Source organism: Castor canadensis, chromosome 13, assembly GCF_047511655.1.
Source record: "Castor canadensis chromosome 13, mCasCan1.hap1v2, whole genome shotgun sequence".
NCBI classification, from domain to species: domain Eukaryota; kingdom Metazoa; phylum Chordata; class Mammalia; order Rodentia; family Castoridae; genus Castor; species Castor canadensis.
The window spans coordinates 10,824,474-10,837,162 of NC_133398.1; the positions used below are offsets into that span (position 1 = coordinate 10,824,474).

The 12,689-nt window shown below is 41.2% G+C and overlaps 1 protein-coding gene across 3 annotated transcripts in view; it reads left to right on the forward strand.

The window, feature by feature from the left end:
- Nr6a1 (nuclear receptor subfamily 6 group A member 1) overlaps positions 1-12,689 on the forward strand; it is a 209,277-nt gene that overhangs the window by 178,417 nt on the left and 18,171 nt on the right. For all 3 annotated transcript variants that reach the window (XM_074053226.1, XM_074053227.1, XM_074053228.1), the window contains 2 exons: positions 4,514-4,569; positions 12,030-12,184. In XM_074053226.1, coding sequence (XP_073909327.1) covers positions 4,514-4,569; positions 12,030-12,184 — 211 coding nt within the window. The remainder of the gene's footprint in view (positions 1-4,513; positions 4,570-12,029; positions 12,185-12,689) is intronic.

Here is a 12,689-nt window from a genome sequence, read left to right on the forward strand (position 1 = left end):
AGAGAGAAGCAGCAGGGCTGTGGTGCAGTGTGACGTCTTCCTCGGGTTTCTGGTTTCTGGGTATGCAACAGTAGGCATATCTGCTGCTTTTGAGCAGATAGAAAAACCATGGCTGGCACTGTTCTCTTAAGCTAGGACAAGAGGTGAGGCAGAGGTACTCGTGTAACAACCATGTAGGTCACTGTAGAAAGACTGTAAGTCCTGCTGAAAACCTGTTCTTGTAACAAGCATAGTTTCAGATCAAGGGGCATGGATTGCATGCATCTCTAATGACTACTTCACCCTCAGTGCTATGTGACCTTCCTCACATTCAAGTTCTCTTATTTCCCTGCTATGTCGTCCCCTCCTCCCTGCTACTATATGAGGCAGTATAACACCATGTAATTTTTCAGGCAATTTCATGCCATATTGACAGATTTTTATCATTTCTGACTAAATCAGTACTATTGTTTACTTTATATTCTAATGGGGAGGGAGAGTACTGGAATTTGAACTCAAGGTCTCATGCCTGCTAGATAGGGACTCTGTCACTTGATCTATGCCACCAGCTCTTTTTTCTTTAGTTATTTTTTTCATGTAGGAGCTCATATTTTTACCCAGGGCTAGCCTAGACCATGCCTCCCACCCAGCTGAGATTACAGGTATTGCATCACCACATCCAGCTTGTTTGTTGAGATAGGGTCTCACTAAATTTGAGATAGAGTCTCAATAAATTTTGCCCAGGTTTGCCTTGAACCATGACCCTCCCAATTTCTGCTTCACATATTCACTACCATGCTTGAATTTTTGTTGTTGTTATTGTTGTTGAATTAGGGTTTGAACTCAGTGCTTTGTGTTTGCAAAGCAGGTGATCGATCTACTGCTTGAGCCACGCCTCCAGCCCATTTCGGAGATGAGGGTTTCACCAACTGTTGCCCAGGGCTGGCCTCAAACTATGAGCCTCCCAGTCTCAGCCTCCTAAGTAGGCATTGGCACCCAGCTCTTAAAGTCTTCTTTATTATTTTTATTCTTTGTTATTCAGCCAAAGCTGTTGAATAATAGGGGGAAGGGGATAAAACATAAGAGAAGCATAAAGGGCGATAATCTGCTGAAAGTAGTTACTCCCAGGTGAAATACCACGGAAACCCTTTAATCAATGAATATACACTCGAAAAGATAAAGCACGGAATGTAAAACAATCCATTAGGGGGAGGCCCTAGTGGGAGGGGACTTGTGTGAAAACATAACAATGAAACCTGTTGAAATTGTTTTAAGTAGGGGGAAGGAGAATGATGGTGAAGGTGAACCCAACCAAAATACATTGTAAGCATATATGGAAATGTCACAATAAAACCCCCTATACAACTCCTATTGTATGTAATACATAGTATAGAAAATATATAATATATATGAAAATGTTATATAAAATTTTTAAAGCAGTATAGTTAAAAGATTAACATTAATTTTCAAAGGGAATTTATCACTTCAGTGAGTGAAAAAATGATTATTTTCATGCACATTAGAATAAACACAGATGGGTTATAAGGGGCTGGGCTGAAGCTCATTGGTACAGCATTGGCCTCGAATGCAAAGGGTCCTCCATCAATCCCCCCAGCGGCCCCCCGCCCCCCCCCCCCCGCCACACAAATGTCTGGAATTAACTAAAAGAATCTTGCATTTTTCCAATAGGACAGGTACACATAATGGGAGACACTGGTATTTGAAAGATGCCTGGTCTTAGAGTTTCATAGTCTGAATTCCAACCCTGATTCTGATGTTTAGTTTCTGTCTCCTTAAGGAAAATGCTTCTTCTCTTTGAGCCTTAGACACCAGCTCTTGAGTGGGAATGATACTAATTTCCACTTAAGTATCTAACCCATAGTCCACACCTATCATCTCTGAGTTCCTTATTCCATGTGGGCTTGAGAGAGAACATGAGCTTTTCAATTTCAAGAAATTGGCAAAATGTAGATCTTTAAGATTTGTGGGGTTTTGTTTGTTTTGGGCGGTACTGGGATTTCAACTCAGAGCCTCATGCTCACTAGGCAGGCACTTTGCCACTTGAGCCAATCCACCAGCCCAGATTTGTGTTCTTTAAACAAAAAAGTAAAGCATGTTTACTTCTTTCCTCAGGACAATGAGCGTGAGCTGTCAGCAGAAGTGGACAGTGTTGTACCTGCCAGCAATAAGTCTTCGCTCTGTAGCTGTGAGCTGAAGCCAAGACACATGAGATGACATTATTGGAATAGGAAGTGACTGAAGATTGTCACTGACCCTGGAAAGCAAGGAAGGGATTTTAAAGATTTTTAGAACTTGAAATTAGATTGAAAGAGACTTCCAGACAACAGCATATATCTAGTTTTAATATAAGCCATTTATGTTTCACACTCCAAATTCACAGCAGGCTTATAGAACAGACTATGTTGTCTCCATTTGACATGTGAACATATAAGACTCTTGCAAAGTTGAGTATGGAAACTTGGTTTGCTCAACCCCTACATTCAGAGAAAAGAGGTTGGAGAGAGAAGAAATTGTTATTGAGTATCAGGTTTCTGTGCCAGGCTCCAGGCTTGATGTTTTAGCTATACTGTTTTATATAATTTGACAAGTACCAGTATCCCTTCTTTACTCTCCAGAAACCTGAGGTTTAGAGGGTAAATAAATTTGTCTGAGCCAGGTGCAGTGGTTTACCCCTATAATCTTAGCTACTCTAGAGGCAGACGTCAGGAGGATTCCAGTCTTGAGTCTAGCCCTGGGCAAAAGTGAGAGACCCTATTCAAAAAATAACTAAAGCAAAAAAGGGCTGGAGGCGTGGCTGTAGTGGAAGAGCACTTGCCTAGAAAGCTCAAGACCCTGTGTTCAAACCCCAGTACGGTCACCAAAAGAAAAAAAAGAAATTTGTCTGCATTTACACAGATGAGGCAAGATTTAGACCCAAACTTGTCTGATTTTGAAGTGTAAAATCTTCCAAGGACACAAGAATGATGTCTACTTGAAGGAAAATGGACTTCCTGTCAGCTTTTCAGTTACTACAAAAAACTACATGTCATTTTGGGAGCCTTCATCTTTTGAGGCAACCACCCTAACCCCGAGGACTCGTAAGATTATGTTCTTGTTTTATTTTGGTGGTGGTGGGTAGCCACACTTGCTCTCTCTGTCATTATAAACATTACCTCCTTCAAGTCACCTTTCACAGTGGCTGTCACAAAGATTTTTTAAAAATGCCAGTGTGACCATATCACTCCCCTGCATTCCTGCTTGTCTCCAGGCTTCTCAGCTAACATCCACACTGTTAGCCTGGTGTTCTAGGCTCTTTATGATCCAGCCCCATTTGGCCTCTGCAGCCTCTTCGCTGTTTCCCACCCATAACTCATCTTCCTTACTTATGAGTCCCCAGAAATAACAGTCCATTCTTACTTTCATCTTGAAGATTTTTTTTTTGTATACAATTCACTCAACCTCTGGAGTACTCTTACTGCTTTCCTAAATCATCCTCATCCTTTAAGACTCGGTTCCATCCGGGCACCAGTGGCCCATGCCTGTAATCCTAGCTACTCAGGAGGCGGAGAGCTGGAGGATCGTGGTTTGAAGCCACCCCAAGCAAAAACAGTTCTCGAGACCCTATCTTGAAAATACCCAACACAAAAAAGGGCTGGTTGGAGTGGCTCAAGTGGTAGAGGGCCTGCCTAGCAAGGATGAGGTCCTGAGTCAAATCCCAGTAACACCAAAAACACTTAGTTCAAAGTTATCTTTTCCAGAAGCCTTTGCCTGAAGCAGCGTCCTACTTTAATTGCAAATTGGGACTTCCTTCTCTGTGCCTGCATATTAAGTGCTCCTATAACAGTGATGATAATATTATTACTAGTTCCTAGTAAGGCTTGTACTATTTCAAGGATGTTTTGTATAGTAAGAAAATGCTAAGTAAGCTCCTTCAACTTCAGAGAACTCTACTTTGCAAGGAGGAACCAGTGAGATCACAGTTCTGATTAATTTTTAAAAAGTTTAAAACAAAATACCCATTCTCCAAGGACTGAGGATAAAACTCAGAGGCAGAGCCTCATGTGCAGGACCCTGGGTTGTCTCTAATAACACAAAAACAAATCAAAACAAAATTCCCTGTTCCTACAAATTAGACTTAAACTAAGTCTTGGAATAAAAAATACTTTATTTAAAAATGAAAATATTCTCTTCATCTGCCCCACCACACATATACCCCTACCGCCCCTAAAATTTGCCAAGGCCTTCAAGATGCATACTCCTGGTGAAATATCTGGAACTATGGGACTAGTTAACAATTCTGCCATGTTGAGCAGTATGTGTAATATGTATCCACTGCCTTTCGGAGCCAAAAGTATCTACTGCCTATGGAGGTAATCCTGCAAAAGTGGAATATGTGCTTTGGGTCCAGAAAGAATTGTGCTGTAATCTTGGCTTCACCATTTTAGTGTCTTACACTTTTGGCCAAATAAGTTCTCTTATTGTGCATAAACTTCTTGAGCTTAATTCTGACTGTCTTGACTTAATTCCCTTTCAGCTATCCGAGAAGATGGCATGCCTGGAGGCCGGAATAAGAGCATTGGGCCCGTCCAGGTGAGTTCTGAGCCGCTCTCGGTCCATGGTGGAAGCCTGGGGCTCCCGTGCTCCAGCAGCTGCTCACCTTGGCCCTTCGTGGCCAGAAGAAGTCACCATTGCTTTTGTTCTCCTGAAAGCGGCTTTTTACAGCGTGGATGTGAAAGTTCTGTGACCATCTTGAATTCATACGTTAATGACTGAAGCTTTCTGTGATCCCTCAACCCAAAGGATTTCATAGACAGTGAACTCAGTTCTGGTTCTGAACTATCCAGAGAAATGTTTTTGTCAATCACTTAAGGTTGTAGATAACTGCCTGGCAGAAATCAGCAAGATTACCTTGCTGTTCATTTTATCTAAAGCTGTATCAGCAGAATGTTCATTACCTTATTTGTAGAGTAGGAATAATAATACCCCACTCATTCCCACAAGTATTCACTATGTTCCCACTCTGCCAGGCTGTCTACTGTGAAGTCAGTCTATAAACAGACACCATAGTACAGGGAGAGATAACAGAGCATACCCAGGGCGACCATCCTTCCTGAATGCAAGTGTCAGGGCTTCTGTTCTTTTTGCGGATTGGAGACACTCAGGGAAAGCTTCCTCAAGATGGCAAAGTTTGAGTCTTGGAGGAGGAAAATCAGCTGATAAATCTTTAAGTTATGCCAAGGAGTTAGTTCAGTGAGGCTGCAGCATTAGGCACACGGAGTAGAGAGGCAGGAGGTAAGTCAGATACCTTGAATTTGGAATCAGTTCTCTAACGAGTGGCCTTCAACCATCCTTGACTATGGCTCTTAGTAAGGCCTTTGTAGTAAGAACCCTTGTTCTTCCCTGCCATCAGAAGAACCTCAGGAGGGTAGAGAATTGGATCTACTTAGGACCACCCATCAAGTGAATCCCTCAGCACACTAGTGTGCCAGGACCAGGCCTTAAGAATGTTTAGTGTGGACAAAGAGGCAACAACTAAATGATGTTAGTAGGGAGAGGGTCAAATACAGATTAGCATTTTATAAAAATTCTGGCAGTGGAACTAGTTCGTGAAGAACAGAATGAGGCTGAGTGATACTGAGAAAAAGAATGGTTAAAGGGTTTTATAAAAGTCCAGTCCTAGAGATAGTGCTAATAAGGAAATGGCAGTGCAGATTGAGAGGAGAGGATAAATTCAAGACGTAGTCCATAGGTATAGTAATAGAATTTCTCCAATTGAATGTGGGAAGAAGTAGGAGAAAGGTAGGAGCTCACAGACAATGTATGAGACATTTTCTGTCATATGAGCCTGGTACAGTATGCACTCAATCATAAGACTCCCAACTTTGCCATATTCTTTTTTTCACCCAAACATTTTTATTCTTGTTACTGAAGTCATATTATAGCTCTTAGATATTAAGGTTTTTTTTGTTTGTTTGTTTTGGTGGCATGGGAGTTTGAACTCAGGGCCTCACACTTACTAGGCAGGTGCTCCACCCGTCAGCCGCATACATAGCTCTTAAAAACTGATGTATTTTTGCCTAGTGCCAGTGCCTTAGGCTATAATCCAAGTTACTTGGGGTGCTGAAATCAAGAGGATTGATGTTCTAGGCCAGCCCTGCAAAGTTTGAGAGACTCTATCTCCAAAATGACCAGAGAAGAATGGACTGGAGATGTGACTCAAGTGGTACAGCGCCTACTTTACGAGGACAAAGCCCTGAGTTCAAACTCCAGTCCTACTCAAAAAATATATATATATATAATAATAATTTATTTCAGTCTGGACTAACAGCTGCTCTTTACATTTTAAAAAGTAAAAAACATGGAACATATGACCTACCTGACAAATTTTAAGTATACAATACAGTGTCACTAACTATATGCACATTATTATACAGCAGGTCTCTAGACATTTCTCCTCTTGCAACCCTGAAACTGTCCACTGAACAATTCCACATTCTTCCCCTTCTCCCTAGCCCTAGCAACCACGGTTCCGCTTTCTTCTTCTGAAAGTTTTGAGTAGGTTAGATACGTCAGAGAGTAGAATCATGAAAAATTTGTCCTAGGTAGACCCTCTACTACTTGAGCCATGCCCTGGTTCTTTTTGCTTTAGTTATTTTCAGGATAGGGTCTGGAGTTTTTGCCTGGGCCACTTGGACCACAGTTCTTCTATTTATGCTTCCTATGTAAATGGGATGACAGATGAGCACCATGCCTACCTCTTGGTTAAAAGGCAGTGTCGCTAACTTTTTGCCTGGGTTGGCCTTGACCATCAATCCTCCTGATCTCCAACATCTGAACAACTGGGATTATAGGCATGAGCCACCTTGTCCAACGAAGAACCTTAATATTTAAGGAACTACCATACTGTTTTCCTAGTGCCCACCAATAGTACACAGGGTTCGATCTCTTTACCTTGTCAGCATGTGTTGTTTCCTGTTTCTTCAGCAGTACTGGGGTTTGAACTCAGGGTCTTGAGTTTACTGGGCAAGTGCTCTAACACATGAGCCATGTCCAGCCCTTGTTTTAATAATGGATATCTTGACAGGTGTGAGTATCTCATAGTTTTGACTTGCATTTCTCTGATGATTAGTGGTGTTGAGCAGCTTTTCCTATACCTGTTGATCATTTGTCTTTGGAGAAATAGTCTGTTGTTCCACACACACACACAAATCTTTTTTTTTTTTTTTTTTTTTTTGTCTTTGTGTGTATGGTTTGGGGCTTTGAACTCAGGGCCTGATACTGCTAGGTAAGTGCTCTACCACTTCTCAAGACACACACCCTCCAGCCCTTTTTGCTTTAGTTATTTTTCAGAGAGGGTCTTGTTGTGTCCGTCCCCCCCAGCCTGCCCACCTCCTCACCCCCGCCCCAAACCTCCCTGAACTCATCTAGACTTCAGTCTTCCCATTTACACTTCCTGCTTAGCTGGGATCACAGGCATGCACTAGTGTGCCCAGCTCTTTTGTTGAGTTGGGCTCTCCCTGTTTGCCCAGGCTAACTTCAGTCCTTAGTCCTCCCATTGTCCACCTCCCCAGCAGCTGGGATTATAGTTGTGAGCCAGCACGCCTGGTCTTTTTCCTTTTTTGAGATAGCATCTCACTGTGTAGCCAGTTTATCCTTGAATTTCTGCCTCAGCCTCTGAACACCAAAATTGTAGGCCTCTGCAGGACACTTGGCTCCCTTGCCCTTTTCTTCTTTCTTCTTCTCTCGTTTTTGACACTATTAGGATTTGAACTCTGGGCTTCAAGCTTCCTAGGGAGGCCCTTCACTGCTTGAACCATGGCTCCATCTCTTTTTGCTCTTGTTATTTTGGAGATAGGTCTTGTTTTTTGTCTAGACCAGTCTTAACTGTAATCCTCCTATTTTAAGCTGCCAGTTGGTAAAGTGATAAGTGCTCATCGCCATGCCCAGCTTTATTGGTTGAGATGGGGTCTCTCGAACTTTTTGCCTGGATTGGCCTCAAACCACGATCCTCCTGACCTCATCCTCCTGAGTAGCTTACAAGTGTGAGCCATTGGCTTCTGGCTTGCCCAGTTTTTAATTGAGTTATTTGGATGTTTTGTTATTGAGTTGTAAGAACTCCTTACATGTTAGCTCCTTTCCTCCCATTTCCCAGGCTGACTCTCACAATGGAGATTGCTTTCTTGGCTGTCCAGAAGCTTCACAGTTTGATTTAGCTCCACTTGTCTCTTTCTGTTCTTGTTGCCTGTGCTTTGGGGGTTTTATTCATGAAATCATTGCAAAGACCAATGCTCTGAAGCTTTTCCTTTGTTTTCCTCTAAGGATTTAGTATTTTCAGGGCTTCTTATATTTAAATCTTTAATCCATTCTAAGTTTATTTTTGTGTATGGTGTAAGAAGAGGGTCAATTTCATTTTTTTGCATATGAAAATAGTTTTTCCAATACCATTTATAAAAGAGACAAGTTTTTCCCCATTGTGTAGTCTTGCCTCTTTTTTGAAGATCATTTGACCATATTTTTTTGGTATATTTGTGTCTGTCTTTAAGCTAGTAGTACACTGTTTTGATTAGCTTTGTAAAGTCAGCTAGTATGAGGCCTTCAGCTTTGTTCTTTCTTAAGATTGTTTTGGCTATTTGGGGTCCGTGTTGATTCCATTTTGAGTTTTTAGGATTTTCTGTTGCATTAAATCTTTAGGTTGCTTAAGATAATACTACATTTTAACAGTATCAGATCTTCCAATCCATACACTTGTTTGTATCTTTAATTTTTTTCAATAATTTTTTTGTAGTTTTCAGCGTACAAGTCTTTTACCTCAAGTTTATTACTAAATTTTTTTGGGGGGAGGGCATTGTGACTGGAATTTGAACTCAGGGCTCTGCATATGCAAAGCAGGTGTTCTACCTCTTGAGTCAGAACTCCAGTCCATTTTGCTCTGGTTATTTTAGAGGTGGGGGTCTTGTGAACTATTTACCCAGGCTAACCTTGAACCATAATCCTCTCAATCTTAGCCTCCCAAGTATCTAGGATTATAGGCATGAATCACTAGCACCCAGTTTAAATACTTTATTATTTTCGATGCTGCTCTAAATAGAATTACTTTCTTTATTTTCTTTCAGATTGTTCATTGGCAATATAAAAAAACAACTGAGTTTTGTAAGTTGGTTTTGTATCTTAGAACTTTGCTGGATTCATTTATTAGTGCTAATAGAATTTTTAGGGTTTTCTACATATAATGTCAGGTCATCTGTGACTAAAGGTAAATGTACTTCTTTCTTTCCAATTTAGATACCTTTTATTCTTTATCTTGCTTAATTGCTCAGGCTAGGATTTCTTGTACTGGGTTGAATAGAAGTGGTGAGAGTGAGTGTTCCTTGTTATATTTAGATGCACTCTAAATACTTAGAGTATACTATATTTAGAGGAATTCTTAAATACTTCCTCAGTGAAAAAAATTCCTCCTAGTAGTACCTGGTGCTTTTCAAGTGCCTTGTGTGGCTCTGCTACAGAGCCAGGGTTCTTCAGCACCTTACATCTTCAGACTCTGTGTCTGCAGAGTTGAGGGCACTGATGCTCAGAGAAACCTGCATTTGACTTTTTGGTTCTGGGGATATCTTTTTGTTCTTTAACTCTTTATGGATGATATGTTAGGTAGAGAGAGCTGAGACTGTAACTTCTTAACACCATTCTTAAGGAAGAATGGTATTTCTATTTTTTCATCTATTCTGTACCTATACAGTATAACTTTATCTTGGATTAACATAACATCCCAAGTGTGTCTGACTCAAACCTGTGTATTTATTTACTCTAACATCCTGCAAGAGAACTATGAGCTACAAGGAAGGTGACATTGTCTTCATTTTACAGATGAGAAAGCTGAAACTCAGAGAGTTGAAATGACCCAGCTAGGAAATGACAAATGATAGTTGAACCCAGGTTTAAGTACTCCCAACATGTATTCAGTGCATCACTGATTACACAGTGTCACCTTGGGGCTCACAGTAAGAGAGAGACAGGTGCAGTCCCTAGTCAGAGTAAGCTGCCTTCATGAGGACAGGCTGTTTAAACCCAGACTGAGTCTTTCCATGCCCTTCAAGTTCTGTCCTTGCTCTCACTACCATCTCTGAGGCTGCAGACAATGATTTCTGAGTTTTAAGGACCCACTAAGATAAAAGGTAGAGGGTTTTTTTAGGTATACATGACTGAATTTTAAAAAACAATTCCTCCAATTTATTGTAATTCAAGTGATTTATGCACCAGTTAAATATTTCTTGTTTTCTCTTCAAGCCCTGCATGCTAGCTGGTGTCCAGTTCTGAATGCATGTGTGTTTATGATCAAGGTAGCTCAGGGTTCCCTCAGAGGCCACTGGAACAAAAGAGTATGCAGGTTTCACGCAGATAGGCTTGGGAGATAATGTCCTCCCAGGTTTCCATAGGAACAACACATGAAAATTCATCTGGCCTCTCCTTCTTAACACTGACTCTTCTGTATGCTGAGAGTAGCCAGTTAGACCTAAACCCTAGGTTAGAGACTGTATAGAAGTTTATTTACTTTCTATAGAGAGCACTGGATTGAGTACTTACATACTTTGGTCTCTCCAAACTCTTCCCCAGACATGGGCACACAATGTGACCTTGTGCAAGTTCACTTATATGGGCTAGAATTTCTTAAACTTTCATTTAATAGGCTTTGGAATGTCTTTGTTAACAAAAAAAAGAAAAAAATCCATGTGAAAGTAGAGATTTTACAGAGGATATTTTTATGATATATTACCATAATTGCTTATAACAGTGACAGCCCACTGTGGTAGTATGCACCTATGGTCCCAGCTACTTGGGAGGCTAAAGTGAGAGAATTGCTTGAACCCAGGAGTTCAAGACAAGTCTGGGCAACATAGCAAGACCCTGTCCTTTTTTTTGTGGTACTGTGGCTTAAACTCGGGGCCTACACCTTGAGCTACCTCACCAACCCTTTTTTTTGTGATAGGTGTTTTTGACATAGGGTTTCACAAACTATTTTCCTGGGCTAGCTTCAAACCTCAATCCTCTTGATCTCTGTCTCCTGAGTCACTAGGATTACAGGCATGAGTCACCAGCACCTGGCTTACTCCATCTTAAAAAATAAAAAACGAACAGAAAAAACAAAGATGATGATAATGTTGTTATTAGTCCTTCCAATATTATTGCTGTGTGCCAGGCCCTTTCCTGAGTATTTGATGTCTATTAATTAATTGACTCCTCACATGAATCCTATTGAGATAGCGGTTATTATTCCTTTTTCCACACAGACGAAGGAACTTAGGTTCATATAGTTAAATGGCTTGCCCAAGACTGTACAACTAGAAGTGGCAGAACCTGGATTTGAACAAAAGTGGTTTAGCTACAGAATTTATATCTCAACCACTATGCTGAGATGGAAGAACCACTATGCTGTTCATCCTCTCCCAGAATACACAGACTTTTGAGTGGATAGAAGGACTTAAAATTCTATCTAGGCAGTGGTAGGAAGATTCAGTAAGGGAGTGGCATTTGTATTGGATCTTAAAGGGCAAGTAGGGGATTGTCATTGAGGAATGGTGTTCGAGGGTGAGAAAAGCATAGACTTAAGGACAAAGAGGACTTTTGAGAGTAGGATACATGGGCAAAGGGAAGGCCATGATAGACCATGGTGCTTGCTGGAAGATAAGAAGCCAAGCTGTCCTAGGAGGTTAGAGGAGAAGGAATCTGTAGTCTCTGGGAATCCCCTGAGACTTAAAGAAGCTCTCAGTCCTAAAGAAGGAACAGAGGGTGTTTTGTTTGTTTGTTTGTTTTGGTGGGACTGAGGTTTGAACTCAGGGCATCATGCTTACAAGGCAACTTGATGCATTCTGTTTGATATTGAGTATTGAGTATTTTCAAGATGGGGTCTCATGAACTATTTTCCCAGCTGGCTTTGAACCAGGATCCTCCTGATCTCTGAGTCCTGTTTTAGCTAGGATTACAGGCATGAGCCACAGGCTCTCGGCCAGAGGATGTCTTGAGCACGCAGTCTAACATACATCCATTCCTTTGTAAAGATATCAGAAGAAGAGATTGAAAGGATCATGTCTGGGCAGGAGTTTGAAGAAGAAGCCAATCACTGGAGCAACCATGGTGACAGTGACCACAGTTCTCCTGGGAACAGGGCTTCAGAGAGCAACCAGCCTTCACCAGGCTCCACACTGTCCTCCAGGTGAGATTTAAAGAAACCTGGTATGGTCATCTAGGGATCACTCAAAGACTAGCCCCCACCACGGAACCTCTGGCCCAGCTTTCCTGCCAGGCGGTGTCAGTCATTGTGTCCTTGCTTCCTCAGGCTCTTGTGGGTAGGGGCGATGATAGTGCAAAGCCAGGTTTTCCAGCCCATTGTTAGCTCAAGACCTTGAAAATGTGGTCTTCTCTGCAGCTGAAAAGTACAATAGCTTCTATACATACCCGTACAGTCTTCACCTAGAATAATAGTGTTTTAAATGTAGCACTTTTCCTTTATTTATTTGCACTAGGCATCAGATCCCTCACTTAATTTATTACTGAAATAAAGCAAACCACACTGACTGTATTTACAATGTATTTGGCTTTCAAGAGTCAGTCTTTCTCACTTTTTAAATTTTAAGGAACAGTGAAGGTTTTTTAAGCCAGCCAAATTTGCTTTCAGGGAACACAAATTCTAGTGACTCTTGGAATACAAATTTAGAGAT